The 27,723-nt window shown below is 42.1% G+C and overlaps 1 protein-coding gene and 1 long non-coding RNA gene across 4 annotated transcripts in view; one reads left to right on the top strand and one right to left on the bottom strand.

Annotated features, from left to right (window-relative positions):
* nav1b (neuron navigator 1b) overlaps positions 1-27,723 on the top strand; it is a 76,232-nt gene that overhangs the window by 20,024 nt on the left and 28,485 nt on the right. The window contains exons 1-3 of one of the 3 annotated variants that reach the window (XM_084349824.1): positions 2,957-3,947; positions 10,732-10,834; positions 12,583-12,942. In XM_084349824.1, coding sequence (XP_084205950.1) covers positions 3,218-3,947; positions 10,732-10,834; positions 12,583-12,942 — 1,193 coding nt within the window. In that variant the 5' untranslated portion in view covers positions 2,957-3,217. Of the gene's footprint in view, positions 1-2,956; positions 3,948-10,731; positions 10,835-12,582; positions 12,943-27,723 lie in introns of those variants that run through there. The other 2 variants (XM_084349821.1, XM_084349822.1) reach the window with 2 other exon arrangements.
* LOC311255398 lies at positions 1,762-27,478 on the bottom strand. Its single transcript, XR_014622365.1, has 2 exons — positions 27,181-27,478; positions 1,762-1,982 (listed from the first exon to the last, which is right to left on the bottom strand). It is a non-coding gene; the product is annotated as an uncharacterized lncRNA (long non-coding RNA).

The following is a 27,723-nucleotide window of genomic DNA, read 5'->3' as shown; positions in this document are numbered from 1 at the left end:
TTATCTGTGGGTTTCCCCCTTTGAGCACGTGTGGAAGTCTCCCAGACATTCTTGAATCCGCTGCATTATAGCAGCTGGGATGAATACATGTGCTGTCCAGGGAACAGGCAGCTGTGTAGCTGGCCTGTCATAGCGCGCGCACACACACACACACACACACACACACACACACACACACACACACACACACACACACACACACACCGACACCCACACACACACACAATGTTACTTAGATGGCCAGTTGGAGAGAGAGAATCAGACCCAGATGTGAAGGAAAGCAAATGAAAGATGCAGCCCCACCCTTCTTAGTCCTGAGAAGTGGTGGTGATTTAAAGAGTTTCTGCTGTCATATTTACAGAATCAGCATTTCTTTGAATCTGTCCAGAAGTTTAAGGGACATTTAACTCAAGACCACAAATGTTAACCTTACATATGTGTACCAGATTTAGTGGCAAATCTGGTGGAAAAAACAAAATGTCACCATAATCAGGAAGATTCCTCCACAAGGGACCTTGAATGTCTGCAGAAACGTTTTACCGATCAAATTTTGTTGTTGAGATATTTTGATCTAAACCAAAAAAGACAATATTCCTACAAAGCCATCAACATGGCCAACAAAAATTAATATCCCACCAAGTTCCCATGAACATGCAGTCATGCAAACCAGCACAGCCGCCCTCTTTCATTTTCCAATCACCATCTTTAAAAGGTCAGCGTTGTGATTTTTGTGCATATCCCAAAAAAAAAAAAGCTGTTTTCATGGAAGTCATTATTAGTGTTGAAAAGTAGCTGTGTTTATCCTCCCAACCAGAAATGTGGGCTTTTTCTTTTGTGCATTTAACTCCAACCAAGGCTTACAAACTGTTAGCTAGGTAATGCACAGAGCTGATTGTAAAACGGGCAGGAGGTTGTGTCCAAGTCATCTACAGTGTCAGGTGTTTTATGTACTGCAATGCAGTCAGGTTGATAAATGGGAGTGAAGATAAATCCACTTTAGGTAAAAAACTCATCTCCGGGCTCCTGTCGGTTTAACAGCTTCGGATCAGAGCAGAATCCGCCTTTTGTTTTGTTCTGAAAAAAGCTACATTTGGATTTAGGCCTTATGTGAAATATCCAACAGAATATGCTGTTTACATGACCTGTATTAAATTTGGAATATTGTCATGAACTGATTAATAGTAAAAATATCAGTGTTTATGTAAACATGCCATTACTAGAGCCACTAAAATCTAGATGACAAAGTATGAACTCCAGATAGGAGGTGTTGGTTCGCACAGATGTCCTATGAAATCATCTAAGTCTTGCAAAAATTTGGCACACTGGAATTTGTTATCCTATGATTCATTAAGAAATCCCCACGTTCCAAAACAAATGAGCTATTCACTGCATCATGGGAGTAAAGGTCTCCGTCAGTGATCCAGAGTCAGCAGGGGAGCGGAGCCCTGGACCTCGTGATGAGAAGGAACAAGACACGACATTGTTTCCAGGAACTAATTGCCAGATCAAACAACCTCACTGGTCCACGGGCCACCGCAGGTGCCCTGAAACCCAAATAAAAAAGTCAGTGAAGTGTACTGCGAACCCCATTGTGAGCACTAGAGTCGTACCCTCGGGCTATTGTAGCTAGCAGGTCAATCATAGCCATTGGATTTGCACCATCTAGCATGCTTGTGTTCAGTCATGCTGTGTTATGGAAAAGAGCAACCATCCACTCACTCATCTACTTAATAAGAACTGAAAATAAACTATTCACCAGCATTGCATTTGCATGGTTTTTATTTTGTAGAGCACAGGGGTTGTGTAACAGCAGTTTATAGAAAAGGTAAATGTTTCTTTGGCAGCTGTGTTTGTGCACAGCAGAGAGGTCTGCTGCAGATGACATGCAAGGCGATGAGAGAGGGTGGTTTCCATGGAGCAGCGCTGCATGCGAGCGCTGCGGAGCCTCCTCAATCCTCCTGAGAGACGGCGGAGTGGAATATCTGAAATAGATGATTATAGTCATATGTTTGCAAAAATCCCTGCCTCAAAACAATGCGACTGGAATTTCAATTTGACACAATCCCGTGCGTGTCCGTGTGCGTTCGTGTGTACATGAGTCTTACACCGATTTTAAGATATTTCCAAAGTGTGGTTTTGGGTGTGTTACTTGCTTACACTGGCACATCTTGTCGCTCACTCAGTCTGCTGAAGTGAAGTCACCGATTTGGCTGATGCACTTTTTAGGATTTCAAGCCAATTTTTCTCTCCGCTCCTTTATCGAGAAGTGGACCAAAACCACCCAATTTACTTGTTAGTTCTACAGAACATCACGTTATGCGCATTACCTTTTAACGTCTATGTCAGGATTGTTGATATTAGATGACAAGAATAAGGTTGTCTATTTATAGCAGGGCAACACAGAGCTGATTTTAAGCATTTGATTTATCCATCTGTAAATCTGGAACTGATATCACAAGGAAGCTCAGACAGGATCAAGAGATAATCTGGATGCTCCAGTTGTTGCATTGTGGTGGCTTTTGACAGTGGTAATAATATATGCTACAGTGTGTAATTACATATCTAAATGTGTACGCGCTCACAGTAATAACATGTCCACTATCACACAAATCAAGCATTATGTTGAGTGTACTGAACAGGCAACGCTGGAGGTGAGGGAGGGGGAGGGGGAAGAACAAAGGAAGCAGAGGAGATGGTGGGAAAAACGTGGTGTGTTCGAGGGGAATGGTGCCTGGTTCTGAAAGCCACAGATGATCATTTTCTCATCGCTTTCTTGCATTTCACATATTCTGCTGAGGCACGGCGAAGCATCTTTAAATGAAGGGAAAACGAGGGGAAGGAGGAGGGAGGATGGGAGGGAAGTCGGAGGCGAGGGAGAGGCAGCAGAAAGCGAAGGGGGAGGAGGGAGCGCTGTTGCGTCTGCCGCCGCTGTCATTCCGCTGCTGCGCGGTTCAGCGGCAGGAGGGTGTGCTGAAGGGAGGAGTGTGGAAAAAACGGAGGAAAGCAGAGGGAAGGAGAGAAAGGGAGTGCCTGGGCAGCACTGCAACAGCTGCAGCTGCAGCAGCCTGACAGGACCAGAGAAGAAGAGAAGGAGGCAGAGGGAAGAAAGACAAGGCTGCAGGATTGCTTTTTTTTTTTTTGGAAGGAAAAAGGGATTGATAAGGAAGCCTGTTTTCTCCCTTGCTGATGCTTTTCTATATGGTCTCATGCAGGAGGCATGCTTGGAAATAGTGTGAGAGGCAGAGGAGATTTGAAGATGGAAAGGACGGATAGCACAAAGGCATACGGCCAAGCAGATGGCAAAGGAGTTGGTATGGCAGCAAAGAGGGCCAAGTCTGGTGTGCCCCAGAGCACACAGCGGGGTGAGCTGAAGGTTTACCGGCCGGGTAGCTCTGACGGCAGGCTACCAGTGCCCTCCAATCTCCGCAAGCAGAGGTCTATGACAAACCTGGCTGTACTCACTGATGCTGAGAAGAAGTTACACCTCTATGAGCCCAAGTGGTGCGATGACATGGCCAAGCCCGGAGCAGGACAGACCAAGATGGGTAAGCCAAAGACGGCAGGGGGTGGCAGCACTGCCGGAGGAGGTGCCCCCCTCTCTAGAAATCTATCCAAATCTGAACACTCGCTGTTCCAGGGCAAACCCAAGCCCTTCAGCCCTCTGGCTGCCCCGTCTGCTCTGAGCAAGCAGAGTCGCATTCCTCGTGGTCCTTACGCTGAGGTGAAGCCCCTAAGCAAGGCACCTGAGGATGGCAAGTCAGATGACGAGATCCTGTCCAGCAAGGCCAAGGCCAACGCTAAGAAGCAGGGAGCCGGAGCCGGAGGGGAGTCCGGTTCCAAAGGCCAGGGAGAGGAAGGGGGAGACAAGCCCTTCCTGAAGGTGGACCCAGAACTGGTGGTGACAGTGCTGGGCGACCTGGAGCAACTGCTCTTCAGTCAGATGTTGGGTGAGTACGGCAGGGAAGTCTTGACACCTCTACAGTACGTGCAGCCGCCATGTGCTACAACCCGAACGCCCCGCTTGTACGATTTCTCGGCAGCACGCCCCCTTTGATTCAGCCACCATACGGCACCTGCTTGCTGCTGCAGACCCACATTCCCCCTGAGCGGATTTTATGCAGCTCTGAGGGGAAAAAAAGGAAGACGTCCTTGTTGTGCTTGCAAAGCATGCTCCTCCTCTTATTGTTTCATTGATTGCTGCATCAGTTTGACATTTAAAGCTGAATGTTTAGTAGAAAACCAACGCTTTAGTGATGCTCTATTGTTCCTGTTCCTCCAGCATGTCGCTCAGGTGTCTGAGGCTCGGTGCCATTGATTGTGAGAAATATGCTTGCTTCTCTGTTACAGCATTGCCGGCTGATTGCATGAAAAAAAGCCTGAGGGGTTTGGGGATTATTACCAGCACGCTGATCTCCTTTGTAAAGCTCTTGTTTGCTGCAACATGTGCCGATGCACTCGAGGGTCCATCCGCTGCTCCACGTACGCTTCCCAAAAGAGAGATGGGGAAGACGGCATGCCATATTGAATTCATTTCAGGCACACAGACACATATTTAGCCTCCTCCCAGCTCCATTCATCTGTAGAGCCATGACAGATGGTTCACACCCCATCTACTACAACGGTTTAATGGCAGAGAAAATGGCTTTCTCTCTAGAGGTGTAGGTCAGGTTTATCAATAGGATGGGCTTGATGAATATTAAGGGTATTGATCATGTAATGGTGGTTGCAATTTAGATGACTTCATCATTTTTGGCTTGTTTTCCTTTGAATATTAAAGCATGCCTCCTTGTTTAATGGCAGGTGTGGTATGTTTCTTATTTTGGTCACGTGACGGGAGAAGGTATCCTTGTTTTTACCCCAAATTTAGATGCATTACAATTAAAATCCAGTTATGCTCTCAGTTTTTCCTCTAAGGCAATTGGATATCTTACAGTTTAGTTGTTTTACTGTTTAGTCCTTAAATCTATTGGCCATTTTAGTCATTATTGGGTAGAAATTTTTTTTGCAGGGACTGAACAGAGACTGATTTGGGTTTCTGATTACATTTTTTTGGAAGAAGGTTTGAAAGAATTTAAAGATTATAATTGAAGTGTGTGTTTCTCACTCATTCATGCTAATTGCACTAATGCATTAACTCATTTTCTTAAAATCCAATCATTGACACATGTGGTTCAGGCATGTCATCAACAAGCGTTTAACGCATTTGTTATTCCATTGCTCCAGTATCATCAGGAGAGCATGTTCTCTGGTGCATCTTAATGAACACATCTGTGGTGATTTAATCTCCATGCCTCATTAGCCTGTTTGGACGTCTATCACTCATGTTAGTCACACTTTAAGTAAGAACTGTAAACAATAAGGTAGCAGATAGCAGAAAGGCATCACTGGGTTCAACCACAACCAGAATTTCTAAAAGCTCGGCGGGATCGGCCACCACACCCACGTCTGCGTTATTAACCTAATTGCATAAAATTTGCAGCAGAACGCCTCGGGCTGATACATCTTTTCTTCTCAATGTAGCTTTTTGACCTACATGACATTTCCAAATCAATTGAAAGTCATTATTTCCCAAAAAGGGAGTGTATTATCTTGATGAATTATTTATCATCATTTAAGATGGTAATCCCATGCGGGCCTTTGACACAAGTCAAGTGCTTTGTGCCCATGAAATGGAAAACAGCCACCAAAATGGAAACACAGCATGGTGACGGAAAGGCGGGAACCTGCCACAACACCGATTATTGACATAGATTGATCAGCAGATAAGATATCTTTATATTGTAATATATATGTTTTACATTCACAGCTGCATCATCTGAACACTGTTTAGTTTTAGACTGAAGGTTTTTTGTTCTCTGTGTACTGTACTGCACATGTACAGTAGAGAAGCTTGTTACTGTAAATAGATCTTTTTATTCATAGTCTGCAGTATTATTCAGGCTAGTTTAATGCTTAATCTGTACTCTGCTTCTGTAGCTTGTCTCATTATAAACTCCCTGAAAGGATGCTTTTATTTCTGACCATAGAGGGTTTCTTTGTTGTTTATGACATCAAGAATCATCAACTTAGTAATGGGCTCATTTATGAAACTCGCCATGTAAGTTTGTGCACCATGGCTGTCATCCAATCCGGGTACGCCGCATGCCACCGGCTCATCACGAGACAAGGCTGCAGACCTAAACAAAATAAAACCTCCTCAATCCAGATCTAGATCAAACTGACTTTACATGCTTTTTTTATGATTTGTTGATCTTGCAACTCCTTCCTCATCACACAGGGCTGTTGAGTTTGCACTGTCCGCTGTGTAATAAATTAAAATAGACTATAACCTGAAATAATTTTCCTGAAATGCACGTCAAAATGATGAATGTAACATGACAAATGGATTCTAGGTCATTAGATTTATATTCATGAAGGAAGCAGAAGATCAGAGTAGTGCAGACAGCAGTACTCCTGGAAAACAACTCTCCTCTAGACAGAAAGGGGATGAGCGAACCTCATTTCGATGTAATTATATGTGATCTGTCATGCAAGATATCAAACGTAGCGATGGCCTACAGCTATCCGGAATCATAGTGGAGCAGTGGATATCTGGGTATATGGGTGAAGCAACGATCAGATGGCATTATTACAATATGTGGAATACAGGGGTCATTAAATGTTGACTCTTAAAGGCACAGCGTAAGGAAAGGTAACATTCATAAACACTATAACGACACCCGCTAGAGCGCATACCTCCGCCAAGGCCCAGTACTCCCTTGAGGTAGTCACTCATAGATACCAGCCATCTTAATACGCCAGATATCAAGATCCGTGCAGTATTCCCGGAGAATTAATGAAAATGTCCCTCTATCTGGATCAAAACCAAGTTTCTTTTCTTTAATTCTTAACCTATTCCTGGCACTGTACAGCCTGCAGTCTACTGTTGCGTCTGTCCTCCTCATTGAGTGAGAGCAGCATAGATAAATGGAGAAGAGTAAGAAGTACTCTAACCCTAACCCAAATTTCGGATGTCCTGAAGAGAAGGAATCCTGTTTCTTAGAGAAAGTTTCAAAGGAGAGGGGCAAGCATTTTGTTAAATCTGCCACGTCGATGTTTCTGTTAATCAAGGGGGTCCCACCACATCAATCACCATCTTGAGGCTGTCGGGCAGTGGCGTGCACAGACTCTCGAAAAAAAGGAACAAAAAGTGATGAATTTTACTTTATGTTGAGATTCATGCAAGTTCATGTCCTGCTGACAAGCCAACCAACCCACCATCAGACACGAGCAAAGCATTATCTCTTTGGCGAAGGTAATAAATGGTCTCATAGTCGAGTGATATCTGCTGGCGTACCATATGGTATTCATATGTGATAGTGGTATGTCATGCTTCCATTTTGAACTAAATTATTAGCCAAAGCTGCAAAATGATCAGCTGTTTCAGCTTACAGAGAGTGTATTCGTGGCCCAAGAACCACATGAAAGATTTCTTTTGAAAATGGATGATTTTGATTGCCTTTCACCATGAGCAATCAATGCGGCTGATTTCCCACTTCTAACTCTTTCTGACGTCACTGTTAGTGCATTTCTTTTTGTTGAAGTTATTTTCCACTGGTTCAGCCATTGTGAGAAACTCAAGGTCTATTTGAGGTAAAAGAAAAGCCACCGCCAATAAAACAGGCTATAAAATGACCTGCAGAGGCTGATAAAGACACTCAGTCCTGTCACTGATCGTTTTGTGAGTTTATGGAAATTTGAGTGGAAATTAAACTGATGTGTCAATGAATTGGTGCCACACGTAGGACGTTTTCTGTTGACTTAGCAGTGATTGTCAGGTTAATGACCAAGGGCTTTTAACTATGCTTTAGAATTAATTTGTCCATACTTGAGCTGCCTGCCTCTGCACTTTCTCTATACAGAGCACTTCCTGTGTTGCATCATTCATGGGTCTTCCCCAATACACATCTGCTTCAGTGTCCGAGTTTTCCTTCTCTGTATCGCCGACATCGCTGCACTGCAGTGTGCCAGAGGACTGTCAGTCACTGCACAGTGCATAATGCATACAGTATATACTCAAGACAGATGTGATTCACATGTGTGCTCTGCGTCCAGGATTCCTGTTTGAGTTTATTCCCAGGAATTTATCACAAAGTAAATTAGCAGTATCCCAGAATGACAATGTGGTTAGGTTGGTTGGGTTTATAGATGTGAAGTGACTAAAAGATTTATTCTAGACTCACTCAAGCGTATTCTTTACATCTTAAACAAGTGTTGGACTTTATTGTGTTAGTCTTGACATTAGTAGATGTTATTCTATGCCTTTCTTCTTATACAAACCAAACTAAAATAGATTGAACTAAAATAATTACCTCTTTTAGACTACAGAGAGCCTGTACCTATCCCAGTGTGTGTTGGGTGAGAGCGGTGGTGACTCCCTGAGGCTAAAATGTACATTTATGCAACTAATCTGCATCAACAAATGCCTTTTGAAGCAAACGGTAAGGTAAAGCCACCAGAGGTACACTTTCTATAAAAATAATAAGGCAATTATGTAAACATATCGTACAACAAGGGGTTGATACTGATTGTGTCCCTAAAATGCTCACTGACAGTGTATTTCATTTTTCTGCCAAAATGTTTATGCTTGTAGCATCTAGAAGTTGAGAAGTTAGAAAAGAGAAGTTCACTAGATGTTTTTGTTGCTTTGAGTGGAACATGGAGCACATTTCTGACTACTGGAGACTGAAAGATGCTGAAAAATACAGTGGACAATGGTCTACTGGCTAAAGTCTTTAATCCTTCCCTATCTGTAATTCTAATGTCATGAATTATAATACTGCACTACATAAACTGTCCATTACTTGAGTCATTTTGTTGATGTCACATCTTATTCATGCTGACAATCACATAATGCAATATGACACAGGTCACATTACATTATTTGTACCCGTAGATAGATTTGGTAAGAAGTAGACGAGGCATCCGTACTGACGCAAACAACAAAGACGATAGATAAACATGATGAATATAACTCAAAGCTCCAATAACAATCAACATCATTTTGTATACAAATCTCACTTTACTCCTCAATATAAAGTTCACTATTAAAGGTGCACTATTTGGTTTGGGGAAGAAATTTAAACCAGAAGAGAAAGATCTCCATGGATTGAACTATTTTTAAAATGCTGATACAAACTAAATAAACAAACTATGTTTTCATGACTGAATAAACAAACTGACTTTAAAGGACAACACAATTTCATACTGTTTTACTTTGTTGATATGTGGCGGACCCTGCCACCTTTCTAGCTTCAAACAGCTTGTTTATTCAGTCACTCATCAACATTGTAAATATCACAATTCTGAGTTTGAATTTCTTCTCCAAAACTACAAAGTGCCCCTTTAAGTGTGTATTATATAGTAAATAGTAAATAAGTAAACAAGATTTAGGGCAGATCTGTTAACTTCCATCAATTAGGTTAATAAAAATAGGACTAAGATGACTTTTCTGAGGGTTTCTACTACATATATCAAATTGCATTATGTAATTCTTGTTGAAATAAAGCTAATTATACCTGAGCCCAGACTCGTTTCCACCAATATTTAAGATGAACTCAATATCTCATTTCAATAATCTCACACAGACTCGTAAATCATTACAGTGCTTGTCAATATTGTACATTTACAATACATCATGGAGTATCCAGAATCTGTCTACTGGTTCCTCACTGAGCCTATATATTGTATGTATTTTGGCTCTATGCTATAGAAACCATGTATTAAAACAAGCCCTCAGCTTCACTGCAGATTTGGACCGTATAGGATATCACAAGTGTCGGGCGTTAGATTGTGTTGTGAATGTGTGAACTGCATGTAAATGTTTGCGTGTGATATTGACACTTACGATTCACACCCTGAATTAGTTCAACATCCTCTTATGAAACGCAGCACATTATTTGACGTGCGTTCCCCTGACATCTTCGCCTCTCCTCCAGCTATTACAGTTAATGCATCGAATGTTAATTTCTTTCTCCCCAAGGGTTTTTGCCTCCACACACTGCAGAGGAAAACCCCCATCTCTTTGTGTTTTTGAGACGGGGAGGTTTCTCTCATTTGTTACAGCTAACACAACAACACTCCTAATTGTACTGTAATATTGATTTGCCATGGTCATGACCCACTGACTGGACACTTTTACATCACACGCAACCTCGTCCAAATCAGCTGACCTGCAGTGAAATGCTTTTGGCTGCAGTTCAGCTCATTGTTAGCCTTTCAACTTCAACTGAACGACTCTGAGATAATGCTCAATAAAACCAAAAAAACAGAAGCTCTGGACAGAAAAACAACTCCTTGAAAGAAATGCAGGTGTGGCTTGAATGAGTTCATCCCCCTGGTGGGCAGTCTAAGTTACAGGCATCCTCTCAGTATTTCATTTTCAGGATGCACCATGTAGGTGCAGAAGGGGGGGTAGAGCGGAGGTTACCATGGTGAGGGAGCCCATGGAGTGAAATTTGTCTGCCTAATGATGTGAACATACGTCGGCTGTGAGCTTACAAGGAAGACAAGTGTCGCATCAGTCCAGACACAAATAATGCAAGCGAGAACACATGCATGTGGGGGCAAATATAAGCTTGTGTGTGCATGCATGCCATGGACAGATCCCACCAAAGCAGCAGCTTGTATCTGAGTTTTGTTTTGACACCCTGAATGTTTTATGACCTTTTGTTCTGCATGACCAACCCACAGACCCTGAATCCCAGAGGAAGAGGACGGTGCAGAATGTCCTTGACCTCCGCCAGAATTTGGAGGATACAATGTCGAGCCTGCGGGGCTCGCAGCATAGCCATAGGTAAGAGCACTATGTCTGCATTTTAGATTTTTGTATTGTTTGTCTCCTATGCCATTGGATTTAACACATATATAACAAGGACAGTGTATGTTTTGTTCATGAATCCATAAAAATCTGTCTTTGGTTTGATCTGAAAAGAATTACATGATCAAGCAACAGATAGTTTTGGATCGATACATAACACAATCATGTGTAAACAGTTGAGCTGTGCTCTCTTGGAGAGTTGCCACCTGGTTCACATCTGGCTTCCATTCTTCTTAAATAGCCCATCTCTCTTTCATGGTCGTGACTTCATTCGAGGAATCTCTGTTTTTGGCTCAGGCATTAATTTGTTGCAGCATAACAAGACACTGGTGGAGGACAGGTTTTTGCTTCATTTAGATGTTAAAGCCGGGATGTAATATCCTGTGTAAAATAATGCAAGCAAGGAGACGACTCAGCTTATACCTCTTTAAACCTGCTCATTTTCAGGTTCATAATTTTTATTTTAGGTTACTACAATAATAAGTTTGCATGCTTTAAAAGGTCCAATTTGTAAGAAAGTTGATTTTTGAGTCTTGTTCCTAACTCATCAAATACAGACGCTTTGAGATTGTAGGTCGGGTTAGCTGCCATCACAGAGTATCAGTATTTGAGTTGGGAATGAGACTCAAAAATCAACTTCATCACAAATTGGACCTTTAATACTCAAAAAACATCAGTTTCCTCATACTGTGCAGTGCAGCAGCACCTCTGTCTGAAACGCTCTGTTTAAGCTCCTGTCTCTTTAAGGTCGCTCTGCTGAATACCCAGTCTGCTTTGATTGGTCAGCTCGCACACACCTGAGCCAGCACCGCTCACCATGTCTCCGGTCAGCTCTGTTGTGCTTTCAGCTTCAAGTTAGCTTCACTTCTTCTGCGAATTTATGCGACATGATGACGTAGTGTGATGTCAGGAAGTCACAGAATTAAGGCGGGACTACTGACGAGGCGTTTCAGGAGCAGTGTTTTCTGTGGGAGAGAGGAGCTCCCGTTGGCACTGACTTTGGGCTTTTTAACTTTCAAGACCTGTTACATGCACAAGAACCTAAATAACACCCTGAAGGAAAGGAAAAAAACAAAAAGGGACTTGCTTGCCTTTTAAACAAACAACTACATCACTATATGAAGTAAGGATTCTCACTCTGTCAGCTTCATACCAGAGTGGCACCAGTCCGACTCCATATTGATGAATTATCCATCAACAATGGATAAAAATACTCTTGTGGTTGGAGCCATTGCAATATTTATTTGGGTGAGCTGGTACATCTAGTTATGTAACGGGCAGACGCGGAAGATGCTTCCAGCCATTTGGAGGACATTTCTAACCCTGACCCACTTACAGGAGTGACTAGGTACTCTTGGATATACTCACAGAATGATGGACGGGGTGTTTACAACAGCATGTTTGGGTGTGGTCATGAAAAGAAAGGTCCCTGGTGTAGGTGAATATATTGCTCTAAGATGCTGTATACTACATTACCACAGAGATATCAGGACATCCTTCACTTTGTCTTTGGACTCTAAAAGGCCACTTTTCTAGCTTTAGTCCCTGAAGACGATACAACTGCTGTATTTGGGTCAACAGCGACTCAATGCCACTGTGGGTTTCTTTGAAGGACATCCGACAGAGAAAGAAAAATGTTCAGTTGGGTGCTCTGGTTTTTTTTGTCATCTTGGATGCTTCCAGTATGTAACGCACACTGACCCTTCCTCAATGTGTCTCTCTAGCTGTATGGACAGCACTAACGTGGGTTATGACAGTGATGAGACCAACGCTCGCAGTATATCCAGCATGTCCAACCGCTCATCACCTCTCTCCTGGCGCCACGGCCAGTCCAGCCCTCGACTTCAAGCGGGCGATGCCCCGTCCTCCACGGGTGGAGGATACCAGGCGGGTAAGACCGGCTCGCAGTATACGGCCCATACCATGCCAGCTCGCTGCTCCAGCCGCATCAGCAGCACGTCACGCATTGAGCTGATTGAAGGGTTGGACGCGGACGACACCGACCTCAAGTCTGGTTACCTGAGTGACAGCGACCTTCTAGGAAAGAGCCTGCCGGATGACGACGACGACAACCTGGCAAACGGGTAGGAGAATCTGAAGATATACTCGTGGGTTTGAACCTCTTGTTACCCTGACCACGTGAGCCAATCAATGGCTGCACGCTGGTTTGTTCTGTGACTTTGAAAAGGTCAGTTAGGATTTGTTGTCAACCTCCATTTTACTCACAGGCCTCCTGGACATTGCTGCATTTTAATGTTTAATTAAGATGAATACATTTGATGCTTTTTAACATTCAGCTGTGGTGCTAAAACCTCCATGAGGGAAAGTTTTCACGCCGACATCATCCGATTTCTGCTTTGTGTTGGTATCTGATGCTTTGCACTTGGCAGGCCGATCAAAGAGCTTCCATCAGCAGTATCCGCAGACACACTTTAATTTTTTTCACTTGAAGGATTTCTCAAAAGTGCCCCTGACATTGTCAGAGGCTGCTGACTGTGAGAGAATGCTTTCAGACGTTTTTCACAGAGAATTTGAAGACTCATCAGGTGTCCGCTCGCTCGGTCACACAATAAATGCTCCCTCGGCTCTGACTGTTGTCAACAGAAAGAGACACAAAGTGACAGTACTTTTGTAACTTCACTTTCTGTAACAGGACTACTTCTTCTACTTCTACTCCTTGTTCTTTCACACCTTCTGCTTCTTCAGCTTCAGCTTCTCCACCTGCTTCCCCTTCTGCCTCAACACCTTCTTTAACTTCTTCTTCTTCTTCTTCTCCTCCTCCTACACTTCTTCTTCTTCTTTTCCTACACCTTTTCATTTAATCCTCTTCTTCACTACCGTCATCTTCACCTGCTTCTTCTCCACATTCTTTTCCTCCACCATCTTCTTCTTCCTTCTCACCATCTTCTTCTTCTTCCTCCCTTGTCTTCTCCGTCCCCTCCGTCCTCTCACGTCCTTTGCGTGTGTCTTTATCTAATTCTCCATCCCAAGTTGACAGCTGACACTGAGAGTCAGAGAGCGGGAGAGAAAGAATCCAGGACAGTTGTCCACTGTGGTTTAGCAGCTTTATCGCTGTTGCACATGCAGTGGGATTTAAGCTCAGCCTCTGGAGCGCTCACTCGGTCCTGCTAGCCAGGTCACGTTCTTACTACAGAGCGCAGTAATGAGAAGAAACAGGAATGACACAGATTTAAATAAGTACAAATTAGAGCAGAAGAGAAGAAAAAGTGTGAAATGGAAATGGGTTAATCTAAGTTTTGTAAAAGTTGTAGTTGTAGGTGAATCAGAATGGCATACTGGCATGGCTTGTCTACTAAAAGTTATTTTTACAAAAGAAGAAGTGCTGTTTTCAATATAAACCGACAGTTAGCTCTTTGTGTACAGGTTTAGCATTTTGTTGTTCAGAGGGAGGTGAAAAAGATCAGACAGCGGGACCCCGATAAGGTTAGGATTAAACAGGGATTATGTCATATTCCTCACCGTAACATCCATGCACTCAAAATCCACTTAAATCTGCCCTGTATTCTGTCCCGTCCCTCCCTGCGTCGGCTCTGCTGTGTTGGTTTAAATTTGTGTGAGAGGTGAGCGCGGGGGCTCGTCTCTGCTCTGCAGCACCACGGGCACCAAAGATGCTAATCATTTTATGTAACCGCTTTTTAAAAATGCTTCATCATACTCAGCGTTAGGCTACCAATGTCACAGTCCCTGAATGAACTTTCAAGGTGACTGTGAGACCTCCTGGTGGGTACCAACTGGTCCCTAGAGGTAGATTATTACAAGTTACACCAAAAGGATTATGGGTGTGGGTGTATTCATACATTCTCTCTTTTCCTGTGTGTTATCATGAGAGTAATAATAGGCTATTGTGGCTGCCAAAACACACCAATATATGGACATACCGGGTGCTATTTTCTCTCTGACCTTGAGTAGGTTGCATGCTTATACTTGGAAGATGCAACACTGTGGAAGCCCCTCTGATTTGTATGCTTTGCTGATACATTTTTGGATCTGTTCAGTGGAAAGTATCCTTGATTTTTTTTTTTTTTGCAGGGATACTGGAATGCAGCTGTTCTATAAATCAAGAATTAATCCTTCCTCATGAATACCCCAAAAACCTCGGGTGTAGATAACTAGCTAATCCAGTATTTGAAGCAGGCACAGCAGCTCATGCTCTAATTTTTCTTCTTACAGTATCCTCTCTTCTGCGATACATTTGCATTTTCACTGTACACCCCTTGTCACACGCTCACAGTTCAGCTCATGAGTGCCATTAGCTACCAGCTCTTGAAAATAGATCAGGCTCCTCCTGCGTAACCATGGAAACCAGCTGGTAATCGACAGTATGGAGAGGTGCAAATTTCTGCTCCCTTTCTCGAAAGCCCCAGTTCTGCATTTTCATACATTTCATTCATCTAAAATCAGCCCCGTGATAATCAACTAAATCTGAATGACAGAGTGAGACTTCTTACAAATCAATAACACTGTTGCAGTATTCAATATATAACGCTTGTATAATGTATAAGAGCAATGTATAATGCTTAAAATAATCTGTAAAAAGACACCTATCTGCTGGTGAAACGATAAAGATACACAATGCACGTTGTTTATCAACAGGCACATAGCTTGATGTCTAATGGATATTGATTAACCCACACCAGACAGGAGTGGCTATCCAAAGGCTAAATGTGCACACACTGACAGTAATCACTGCGACTGTGTGTCTGCCTCATCAATAGTCTGATACCACATACATCCACCCAAATCTCCTCCTGAGCTCCAGCTTTCCGTCAGAGAGGAAGAGTCTCTCCTCTACAACGGCACACAGCTTAATGATAATCTGTTTTGTCCCAGTTAAAGGAAGGAAAGTATTCAAGAAGTCTGTTTTATTAATCATTAATATCATTCTTGTTTGTTTCTGGGAAACTGGGACTATTCATTTTTTATTACCATTTAGCATCCCACAAACATACAGACCTACAAAAATTAAACCTATAAAGCAGCATGGCTGCCTACTGCTCCTAATACTTAAATGAAGAGCTCAGATTTGGCTATACATTGTCCGTTGTATGATTGTGTATATGACAATCTATTTATTCATTATAAAGTGGTTATCATTAACATGTAAGCAAATATTGGCCCACTTACACATCGTGCAGATATGGAACAACAAGAATTCAGTTTGGGCACTAGGAGGCAGACAAACAGTCAACAACAACACAACATTAGTCCATTATTCACATCTGTTTTAGCTCAGGTTTGCTCCTCACCAACTCTTGCTCTACGTCACCACACACACATCATGCACAAGTCCTTCCTTTTTTGTTTTTTTCAAGCTTTTTTTAAAATCGCTTGGCCTTGGTAGCTTTCCCTGTTCCATCGTTGTCAGTGTTGGTACCAGAACAGAGGGATCCTGCTCTCCAGGACCGCCTCTTTATGGAGTTCTCTGTCCTGATTGGATAAAGTGGGCAGGGATATCAGAAAATGTCTTTACTCTTTTCCTGCATGAGCAGGGGGAGGAGAGTTAGGGTTACCGACCAAACACTTTAAAACAGTGATTACTGTTGGAACCTAAAAAGCTACTTAACACTTGTTCTAATGGGAAAATTATGCTTACAGCAGCTTTAAATCACCACCTTGCTTTATGTGCTGTTGTTTCTATTTTTATGGTCATTCAGTCAATATTTTCAAACTGCTTTAAACTCAGATGTGGAAATATTAAGAACAGTTAAGTTACAACTGAAATTGCCATAACTATGTTCAGCGTAATATTAGATTTATACTTAATTTCCCTTCTTGCCCTCAGTAAGCACTGCCACCGCTTGAAACGGTGCCTTAAACTTAATGCAACAAGAGTTTTTGCTCATTTCACTGAATTTTACGAGTACCACTTCCTCTCTGACTGTGTTTCATGTCCCAGGAGTGTTGAGCGGGCTTCTGATTTAGCCTCGACTACGTCTGACCAAGAATCATAACCGTTTCCTGTGGTTTCGTTCTTCACACCATTTTGGCAACGTTTAACTATCACTCATATGATATCATCCTATTGCAAGCCATATTTAAAGCGCTGGTTTATGAGCGGAGCAGTAATCACATTATATTAATGGTGTATGGTTGGTTTTTCCATATCTGGTATATAAATAACGCCGGCTGTCCAGCGTTCAGTGTCATTTTAAGAGTGTTCAGTCAATTATGGTTGATGTTTTGCAGGCGCTCAGCTGCAGCGTATGTAAGCACAGGTTAGCGTTTCATGTCTAATGCAGATGTTCATTACTCGTTTTTTCCACAACGTCATTTAGTTGACGGGATGAATGCGATGCTTAATGTTTGTAGCAGAAGATGTGATTTTCGCAGGAGGCCCATCTGCCCGAACATAGTTATTGTCTCTGACAGATTTACGTATTATCTTGGCAGATCAACTGTTTAAAAACCTTTAAAATTGGTAGATCTCAATGAAAAACAAGGGCAAATATCTTTCAACATTTGGTTTGGCTCCAAACTGTTTGGCCGACTGAGGAGAGAAGCAGCGAAAGGCACTTAGCTGCAATAAAGAGCTATTGATGACCGCAGTGCCTCATATAAAGCTGAAGTCGTGCCTTGGGCGAGCTTTTGTTCCACAACATGGTTTTGTTTCCTTCATCACCCTCTCTTAAAACCTGGAACACTAGAATACTAAGACTTGATATCTGTGGTATCTAAACGACAATGAATCTCATGTCAGCTTTTCATTAACCCTTACTGGCGGGCAATTATGTTTGGCCATTAATCAAAATTCCTAGATTTCTAAAACTATTCAGACTTCATTCCTCTTTTGGTCCGTGCTGTAACCAAGCTCAGACCTCCTGCTCCTGTTACACCTTTTTGAACATTTAGGTGCAGCACAACAGGCTATAAACACATCGACGCGCTGTATTATCACTTCACAACTGTCGATCTGGTGAACATGTTAGCAAACAGTTGCAGGTTTACAATTCCAGCGGTCAAAGAGCAATATCAGCATTCATGTGGAGTCATGTTTCTGGTCATGTGGTGAGTGTTTTTGGTCTCCTGAGATATATGTGTGGCTCAGTCGGCTGATAACTGTCTTCACCACATAAACTGTTGTCAGTCTGCCTTTTGTTGCTGGACACTTAAAGTGAAGTGGGTTAATTAGAGCTTTGTTTTTGCTGAACTAAAACAGTTCAGTGCTATAATACCAAATCAAATAACTGAAAGACACTGAAATGCTCTGTAAAGCTGAGGGCAACTGCAAAGTTAGGTGTTAGTCCTCTGTGACCCTTTTCATATTGCAAATAGCCATTTGATCTACTGTTAATAAAAAAAAATGCACTATAGCAGCTTTAACGGGACAGTTCACCGCAAAATGAAACACTTGAAGTGCTATTTTTCCATCTCAATTGTTTGGGAGATGGCGGCTGTAGAGATGTCTGCCTTTTCTTGAATATAATAGAACTAGACGGCGCTTGGCTTTGTCAGCAATGTCTCTTTCCAGAAATCATGACCAGATTATTCAAGATAATCACCAGACCATGTCATGAGCAGTTTCAAGTAGAAACTTTTTTCTTTCACCGTACAGAAGAAGTCTGAGTTTACTCATGGACGAGATTAACAAGCTAGCTATACTAGTTACTGTTCCAACTTATCTGAGGGGGAGGCCATTAATATTTCTCCTTCCGTTTGTGATTTTTGGGTTGAACTGTCCCTTTAATAATACAACAAAGGCTGAGGGACATTTTCGCTGTCAAGTTCCTGCTAACAATAGCCCACATCTCATCTGGTAAAGCTGTTCAAAAGAACTGTAGATGACAGGAATTTCAAAGACAGAAGAATAGGGAGGTATATATTTATCTGACTCTCTACCCTGTTATGTAATGTATCATTTTGTATATGTAGTGCAAAAAAAACACAAAAACACATCTCTTACAGTAAAGTACAGTTGAACTAGATGCGTTATTCATCTGGTAAATGTATTATATTTCATGAGAGCACCATACAGGTCCTTCTCAAAAAATTAGCATATTGTGATAAAGTTCATTATTTTCTGTAATGTACTGATAAACATTAGACTTTCATATATTTTAGATTCATTACACACAACTGAAGTAGTTCAAGCCTTTTATTGTTTTAATATTGATGATTTTGGCAAAAAAGTCAAGAAAAACCAAAAATCCCTATCTCAAAAAATTAGCATATTTCATCCGACCAATAAAAGAAAAGTGTTTTTAATACAAAAAAAGTCATCCTTCAAATAATTATGTTCAGTTATGCACTCAATACTTGGTCGGGAATCCTTTTGCAGAAATGACTGCTTCAATGCGGCGTGGCATGGAGGCAATCAGCCTGTGGCACTGCTGAGGTCTTATGGAGGCCCAGGATGCTTCGATAGCGGCCTTAAGCTCATCCAGAGTGTTGGGTCTTGCGTCTCTCAACTTTCTCTTCACAATATCCCACAGATTCTCTATGGGGTTCAGGTCAGGAGAGTTGGCAGGCCAATTGAGCACAGTAATACCATGGTCAGTAAACCATTTACCAGTGGTTTTGGCACTGTGAGCAGGTGCCAGGTCGTGCTGAAAAATGAAATCTTCATCTCCATAAAGCTTTTCAGCAGATGGAAGCATGAAGTGCTCCAAAATCTCCTGATAGCTAGCTGCATTGACCCTGCCCTTGACAAAACACAGTGGACCAACACCAGCAGCTGACATGGCACCCCAGACCATCACTGACTGTGGGTACTTGACACTGGACTTCAGGCATTTTGGCATTTCCTTCTCCCCAGTCTTCCTCCAGACTCTGGCACCTTGATTTCCGAATGACATGCAAAATTTGCTTTCATCCGAAAAAAGTACTTTGGACCACTGAGCAACAGTCCAGTGCTGCTTCTCTGTAGCCCAGGTCAGGCGCTTCTGCCGCTGTTTCTGGTTCAAAAGTGGCTTGACCTGGGGAATGCGGCACCTGTAGCCCATTTCCTGCACACGCCTGTGCACGGTGGCTCTGGATGTTTCTACTCCAGACTCAGTCCACTGCTTCCGCAGGTCCCCCAAGGTCTGGAATCGACCCTTCTCCCGGTCTTCCTCCGGGTCCGGTCACCTCTTCTCGTCGTGCAGCGTTTTCTGCCACACTTTTTCCTTCCCACAGACTTCCCACTGAGGTGCCTTGATACAGCACTCTGGGAACAGCCTATTCGTTCAGAAATTTCTTTCTGTGTCTTACCCTCTTGCTTGAGGGTGTCAATGATGGCCTTCTGGACAGCAGTCAGGTCGGCAGTCTTGCCCATGATTGCGGTTTTGAGTAATGAACCAGGCTGGGAGTTTTTAAAAGCCTCAGGAATCTTTTGCAGGTGTTTCGAGTTAATTCGTTGATTCAGATGATTAGGTTAATAGCTCGTTTAGAGAACCTTTTCATGATATGCTAATTTTTTGAGATAGGAATTTTGGGTTTTCATGAGCTGTATGCCAAAATCATCAGTATTAAAACAATAAAAGACCTGAAATATTTCAGTTGGTGTGCAATGAATCTAAAATATATGAAAGTTTAATTTTTATCATTACATTATGGAAAAGAATGAACTTTATCACAATATGCTAATTTTTTGAGAAGGACCTGTATGCTGTTCATAGCCTCACACATGACACAGAACAAGCCACAGTTTCACCATCGCTGGTGCATATAGATTACATGCTGTGGACAAAAAACACACTGCATGTGAAAGGAAATGTCCTGTCCTGTAGTCTTCAAGGTAACAGAGGGTTTTCGAGGCGATTATGTGGACATCTGGGGATCTGGACTGTACCATTTTCCATTTCTATATAGCGGCATACAGGCAGCAATGCAGAGCAGAGAAAAGGGGGCTGGTTCAGCAGCATCACACCTCGGATCATGCGGCAACACGGCTCGGGATGTGCTGCCATGGCAACCGTCTTCCACTGACCCACTGATGGGGCTGCCTTGTGTGTCAGTGTGATAGCTGCTGAACGGATGTATGTGTGGAGGATGTGCGTGTGCGCATCGACCGCTGGCGTGTGTGTTTGAGAGGGATGGAGGGAAATGCAACAGAGAAAATGAGAGAGAGAGAGAGAGAGAATGAGAGAGAGAGAGAGGGAGGCTGACTGGTGTGAGGATGACATGCTTACCACTTAATTAGATTGTTTTGTAATTGACATTGTGGACAAGAGCTTTGTGCCTATACAGCTATTGTTTATTTTTACATTTGCATCCCTGTATTTTCAGGATTTACAGAAGCAGTGGTTGTGGAAATGTATCTCATTCGTGCCATTTTTCCAGAAATCTGCTTGCTGAATCAGAGACATTTCTCAAAAGATAAGATTAATCCTTGAACATTGTTTAATTGCCGACATGTCTTATCTTTTTAATTATTAGTATTATTTATCTTTTCTTGTTGGGGATTTTATTCCATTTAATTTCTGTATTTGAACCATCTGATTTTACTGCCTCAGTCCTTTAATAACTTTTCAATCCATGTAAAGCACTTTCTGACTTTGTCCTTAAAAGGTGCTGGATATATCTAGTTATTTATAGGTATTATTATTATATGATGACCCCAAAAAGAACAAACATATTTAATTCCTTTAATAGTGAACGTAAACAGCTGCACGTTACAAACCAGACTGACACATTTTTTTCACGCGTTACAAACACTGAATGCATGTCATTGCTCTCTTCGCCGACATTACTGTATATTGTAGATAAGCCCTTGGCTTAGTTTGCTCTTCTGGCAATGTCGTCTCCATGGTAACAACAATAAAGCTTTGCTCATGCTTGTGAGTGTATCCGCTCAAAGCTCAGCGCGTGCTGAATAAAAGCGAGTGTTTATGGTTTTCTAAATATTGGAATACTTTGCAGCCTCACTCATGGAAACTATCGACGAATGCATTCTGTAATGCACAGAGGGCTTTACTCCAGTCATCTGATCCTGGATCTGTGCCCCCGGCAGTCTGCACTCAATTTCCCTTTCCTGCCCGAGTTGGACCTTTTCTATAGCCACTGACTGCTCCCTTAACTGCTGAAGGCTCACACGTTTTCTGACCCACTTAAACCCATCTGCGAAAAAATTGGGCTCAGGCCTCTCTGCTCCGGTTCTCCGCAGGCGCTGCTGGGATTACAGTTTAGTGAGGTCACCGCTTGGGGTCAGTTCTTTACGGGCTCTGAAGGAAAGGATGTTGTTTTCTTGCCTCTTACTACTACTACACACACACTCACGTAAAGTCATACACTTAATCACGTTTATATGCTTTTGTTCTAGCTGAGGTAATTTGTTATTTACATATGTTTCGAAACGGTTGAAGGAAGAGCAACAAAAACAAGCACCCGCCGTTAGAATCTGCTACGTGTTACCCAGACGTACAGTACCCACAGGCTCCCACAGCTCAAACACATCTGGGGTCAATATGGAGGGCTCATTCCCAAACAAGGGTCAGTGAAATACTGGATCTAGAAGGCCCACCCAACACCAAACCTGCCTCTGCCCTCACCAGCATCTTCAGCCACGTGTATAATGAACCATTACAGCAGCACCCCAGGGAGTGTGAATCATCCCTATATCATGTCTGCGTGTGGTCGACTGCAGTTTGGATTCCACTTGTGCATAACACTGAGCCCCAGGTGGAAAATATGATACCGTTCTGTATCACAGTGTTATATTTAAAAAAATAAATATGAATCCCATGGTACTTTTAAATCCATCCTTCCTCATTCATCTGTTTGTTTGAAGTTGGTACAAAAATGTCATATTATCTGTTTTAGGTATGGCTAATAAAGTCTGGTGGGTTCAGATGAGTTCATAATATACTGCTTTATGTTGGATTTGGCTCTGCTTCAACTGTGCGTTGATACCGAATCTGCATTACTCAGACAGAATCAGTTCAAGTCGGTTTTAAGTGCCATATAAATCAAATGGACGTGAATTTGTCCTGAGATAAAAGCAGAGCACAAAGACAGCGTCATGAAACAAGACAACCAGTGCTCCAGACTGTAAATGTGGCACCGCATGAGACTGAGACTGTGTGCATCAGCTGTACTGTGGCTAAATCTGCGGGGGGGAAGTTTCCCGTCTAAAGGTTGATGGAGACTGTACATTCATTTTCCAGTCCAATAATCAAGAGTCCATTTTCAGGGGCCGTGCGGAGATGGGGCGGCCGCCTACTGTCCCAGACGCAGCCACTGATGCATCTCAGACCCATTTGCTTCCCTGATACCTCTGCTCTGTGATGGAGGAAGCTCAATCATATTTGCCTAGCTGTGGTCAGGCTCAATACCGATCAAAATTAGGCACCGGGAACGTCAGAGATGTGCTGCAGCAAAGCTCAGCTGGCTTTTTCATCTGTAGCCCCATTTGAATGAATGATACTCAGGCGGACATGAATCAGCACAAGGAACATTGTTTCCTGTGATTCTGTCTCTCTGAAGTGATTTCCCACATTGTAACACAGCACTGAATGCACAGAGCGGGGGATTGCCTGCTTTTTGCATCAAAGGGTTCAACATCCAGTGAAGTCCTGTTTGTGGTGCTTCGTTTTTGATGCACAGTTACAGAGCATGGTACACTAAACTGCAGCCGTGAGAGGCACAGCTTTGACTCATTGTGCCTCCTGCTGGAAATCTGATGTCATAACACCAGCTGTGGAGCTGTGCAAGATAGTTCATATTCACTCAGGTTGACATTTTTATTTTATTATCTCCCCTAAGAGTAACTGAGGTTTTTTATTTGGATGAAGTTTTTGAAAGAGTTTTCCCTACTCATAATCTATGTTTTCTGAACAACTCTAAGTATACACACTCCCTTTCCCACATACTAAACTTCATGGCCTATAACAGTAGTCTTCAAACTGTCCTTGACAGGGTTGTAGGGGTCCCCAGCTAAAGGAGGATTAGAACATTTCAACTTAAATGACATTTTCTGAAAGAACAAGGAAAGAAATAGGGCTGGCCATTTTACATTATTTTAATCCTATTTTAATGATGGACTATGACGACCTTTTTATCCTAAAAAAGGAAAAAGTTGGCAGTTCAAACGGCTCCAAAACTTGAAAAAGCAAGAATAGAAAAACTCAAACTCAGATAATTAATCTTATTTTTTGTGGACAGATGATTTTCTTTATCATTATCTTTATACCAAAAAATACAAATAAAAAAGATTTCTCGTCTCAAATTGGGTGTCTGGTCTATTGTTGGGGTCCTTGATATGATGAAAAAAAGACTGGCCTCCAGGAATGTTTGCCATGCTCTTGTCGAGGCCCCTTAGTTCCAATGACTGGAAATCTTAATGATGCATTTTAGACATGATTGTCTGTGCTGACTCTTTGAGTAAGGTATTTTCCTTATTCAACATGACAATGCTCCTGTGCACAAAGCAAGGTCCACAAAGAGATGTTTTTCCACATTTCCTGTGGAAGACTTTCTCCAGTGCGCACAGATTCCTGACCTCAATCTTATCCACCACCTTCAGGATAAACTGGAAAAACAAGGTTTGAAAGAGCCAGGCTTTATCACCCAATGTCAGTGCCCAGCCTCACTAATGCTCTTGTGGATAAATGGGAGAAAATCCCTCCAGCCACGTTCCAAAATCTTGTGGAAAGCCTTTCCAGAAGAGTGGAAACTGTTGCACAGCTTCATACGAATGTCCATAGTTTTGAATGAGAATTGCAACACTTAAATGTGTGTGTCATTGTTCACATCTCCATCTAAATTAGATGACACAAAAGAACCATGACATAACATCATAGCTCCTTTCCTCTGCATTTCATGATGCTTCAGACTGTCACGATTTTGCATTTTTTTTTACAATTTTATCGCAATATCTAAAGAAAATTTGAGAAAAAAAAAATGCTATCAGTCAAATTCACTTTTAGCTGTTTTTAATGTGTGTTTTTACTGACTTTTGGCAAATAACTTACACTCAAAATACATGAAGGAAGGTGGAGAGTGTCTGTATATCATATGTATATTTTCCATACAGGGAATAAAGGGTTCCCAAATCAAAACCAAAGGCCTGTCTTTTACCTTTAAAGCAGAGGTTGGTGAGACTGTAGAAACCAGCAAGAGCAAGTTAAATTTGACAGTATCCAACCCAAAATAACCTCACCTCTCTTCAGGCCGCCCTCCAATTGTATTTTCCTTCTTCAGCTTAGCTGGTTGCTCATTGTAGGAAACACTTATTATGATGTCCAAATTATGATTCAGCTGTAATTTAATTTCCTACCAAGTAGCTGCCAATTTCCACTAAATATTTACAATATGAGAAGAGAGTTCTGCATGAGGACTTCATGTCTCTGCCCTTCATCCCCTCCAATATATTTCAAAATAAATTCCTAGACTCACATATCGCAGCACAGTTTGTTCCGCCAGAGGCAGACGGCACAGAGAGATCAAAAGCCACAACGGTAAAGGTCAAATGATGGAAATGGTTTCCAGTCTCGTAAAAACAAGTAAAGGGTCCTCACGGTGCTACGACCTCTCACAGATGGGTTGAATCTCTATTTTAACAGTGTGTAAATAACCCAAACCTGCAGAGGCAATGATGCTCAATAACCTTCCAACCTAAGCAAACATGCAGAGGATGTTTCTGACACGAGCCGTTCGGTTATCAGCGCAGGACAGCTGTTACCGTCCAGCACAAACATGACTTCAAGGCTTTTTCAGATGGCTGCTTGTTTAGCAGCTCTGCGGCCTGGCTGAGATAAACAGGAGACGTGAGAAACGGAGGTCTCGTTTTTGTGCTGTAAACAATTTATACCACACATCTTTCGAGGCAGAGAAACAAGGATCTAAGGTTTTTTTTTCGATTAGAAAACGTTACCAACAGACGTTCAAACAGATGATTTATGATGTTTTATGATGTTTGTGAACAAACAAAAAGAGCGACAGGCAGAGAGAAGCATACCTGTTTCTCAGATCATGATCAGAGTGACGATAGTAAAAGGTAGAGGCAGACGCAACAACCCTTTGTCGAGCCTGTATCTCATTCTGTAAAGATATTTCAAGGAATGTTCGTATGTCTGGTGCAGCAAAACAGTTGTTTAATTTCAACAAAAAGTAAAACCACCACGGCCATTTCAAATTCCATTCAAGCTGACTCTGTATTTATATTACAAGATGTGGCCTGATGTGGAAAATCAGAGAGAACCTCAAAACTGTAATACATCATAAGGGTCAATAAGTTCCTACATTTGAAATATTAACTTTGACAATCCTGAAATGTTCTGGTCATTTCCTCTTTAATTGAGCTTCTGCTAAATGAAATCAAGATGAATTCATGCTGTTTGATCACGTAAGATCTTTTCTGACTACGTTGTGAACCAAAATAAGATTCGCAGAAGATTGAACGGACTTGGCCTAAGATGTGGACAGGGTGTGGGAGCTGCTCGGCCCACAGAGCCTTTACCTCCTGGAGTAGTTTATACAGAGCTGAGATCTGGTGAGATCATCCCTGTGAGACTGTTCCACTGCTAATGAGAGGGGGAGGGAGGTTTTCCAAGGCTACTCATGCCTCACTGGAGGTCCTCGTGTCATCTGTGGGTTTTGTGGTTGTACTCGCAGTGATTCAAGCCTTACCTTGGGCCGAGTTTTTCCAGCTAGGCCCCTTAATGAATGAAGGTGGAACATGTTTTATTTTTAAAGATGTTCATCGTGGTAACAACCTCTGCAATGTCAAAAGCAGTCTGACTACAGACTAAAAAATTATTATTAAAATCCTTTGTCCAGTCTAAAACCCTGATAGTGGTTCAGACTCTTAATTAATTAAAAGCTTAATCGTTTATTGTCCACTAAACATTTCTGGAGCTTCATAGCAACGCAACGTTCTCCTAAACAACTGAAGCAGATGGGGACTTCTTTTAAAACGCTCTGGTTCACTTGACAAAAAAGCCTGTGGGATTTTTGAATTGGATTTTGAAATATAGCATTTTTTTCAGTTATGACACTTACACATTTTGCTTAGCAAGATAATCTTCACAGATGAACACCACTTTTATAACTCTAGAAGCGTAAATTAAATCGCTAGCCGTAAAGAGCTAATATTAGGCTATGAACAGACTACATGGCGGTCATACGACTTAAAGGTCACCACCACGTAACGTCTTTCTACACAATTACTCCACACGTTTTCTATAAATTGATCAATATACAAGTTGTAAAGTCAGTTTGAATTATTTGCTACTAAAGTCCACCTGTAAAGACGGACTAATGAGTAGATGAGTCTCCCTGTCCATCACCTTGGTAGACTCATTTAGCCACTTGTTAGCAACCGCCATTTTTTAGAAGCTTAAAGGAATAGTTCACTCTAGAACGAAATTCAGTCATTATCGACTCACCCTCATGCTGATGAGAAGTCCGGTGTAGTTTCTCATTCCTCAAAATGCAGGAGACCCGCAGGGCTTCCCTCCTGTAGCAAAAATCCATATAGCGTAAATGGCGTCTGAGACGAAAAGGTCCATAAAACTACACAAAAACGTTGTAATATTCCTCCATACTGCTCATCCGCTGCAATCCAAGTGTCCTGAAGTGGCGACATCCAGAGTTTACTCGAAACGACGTCATTTAGTACATTTTTCTAGCCTAAATAGTCACTATGCTAGGTTTGCCTGGAGGAAGGCTCCCGCGTGCACGTGAGTCTTCCTCACAGCGCACTACGGAAGCCGTGCCAGACAAGATCAACGAGACTCAAGATAGATACACACCGGTATTTACATCCTGCTTAATAATTAAATGGTGGTACATTAAATTATGTATTTTATGTCGTAGAACAAAACGTGTAAATAACTTATGTCTTAGGTAACCACAGACCTTTTTTCAGACATTTAACCGAAAACACAATTTAAAGAAACCCATTGACTTTGAGACGAGGGAACCGGACG

Source organism: Pagrus pagrus, assembly GCF_965226575.1.
Source record: "Pagrus pagrus genome assembly, chromosome: 3".
Taxonomy (NCBI): Eukaryota; Metazoa; Chordata; class Actinopteri; order Spariformes; family Sparidae; genus Pagrus; species Pagrus pagrus.
The sequence above is the reverse complement of the archived record's forward strand: the minus strand, read 5'-3'. Positions and strand labels throughout refer to the sequence as shown.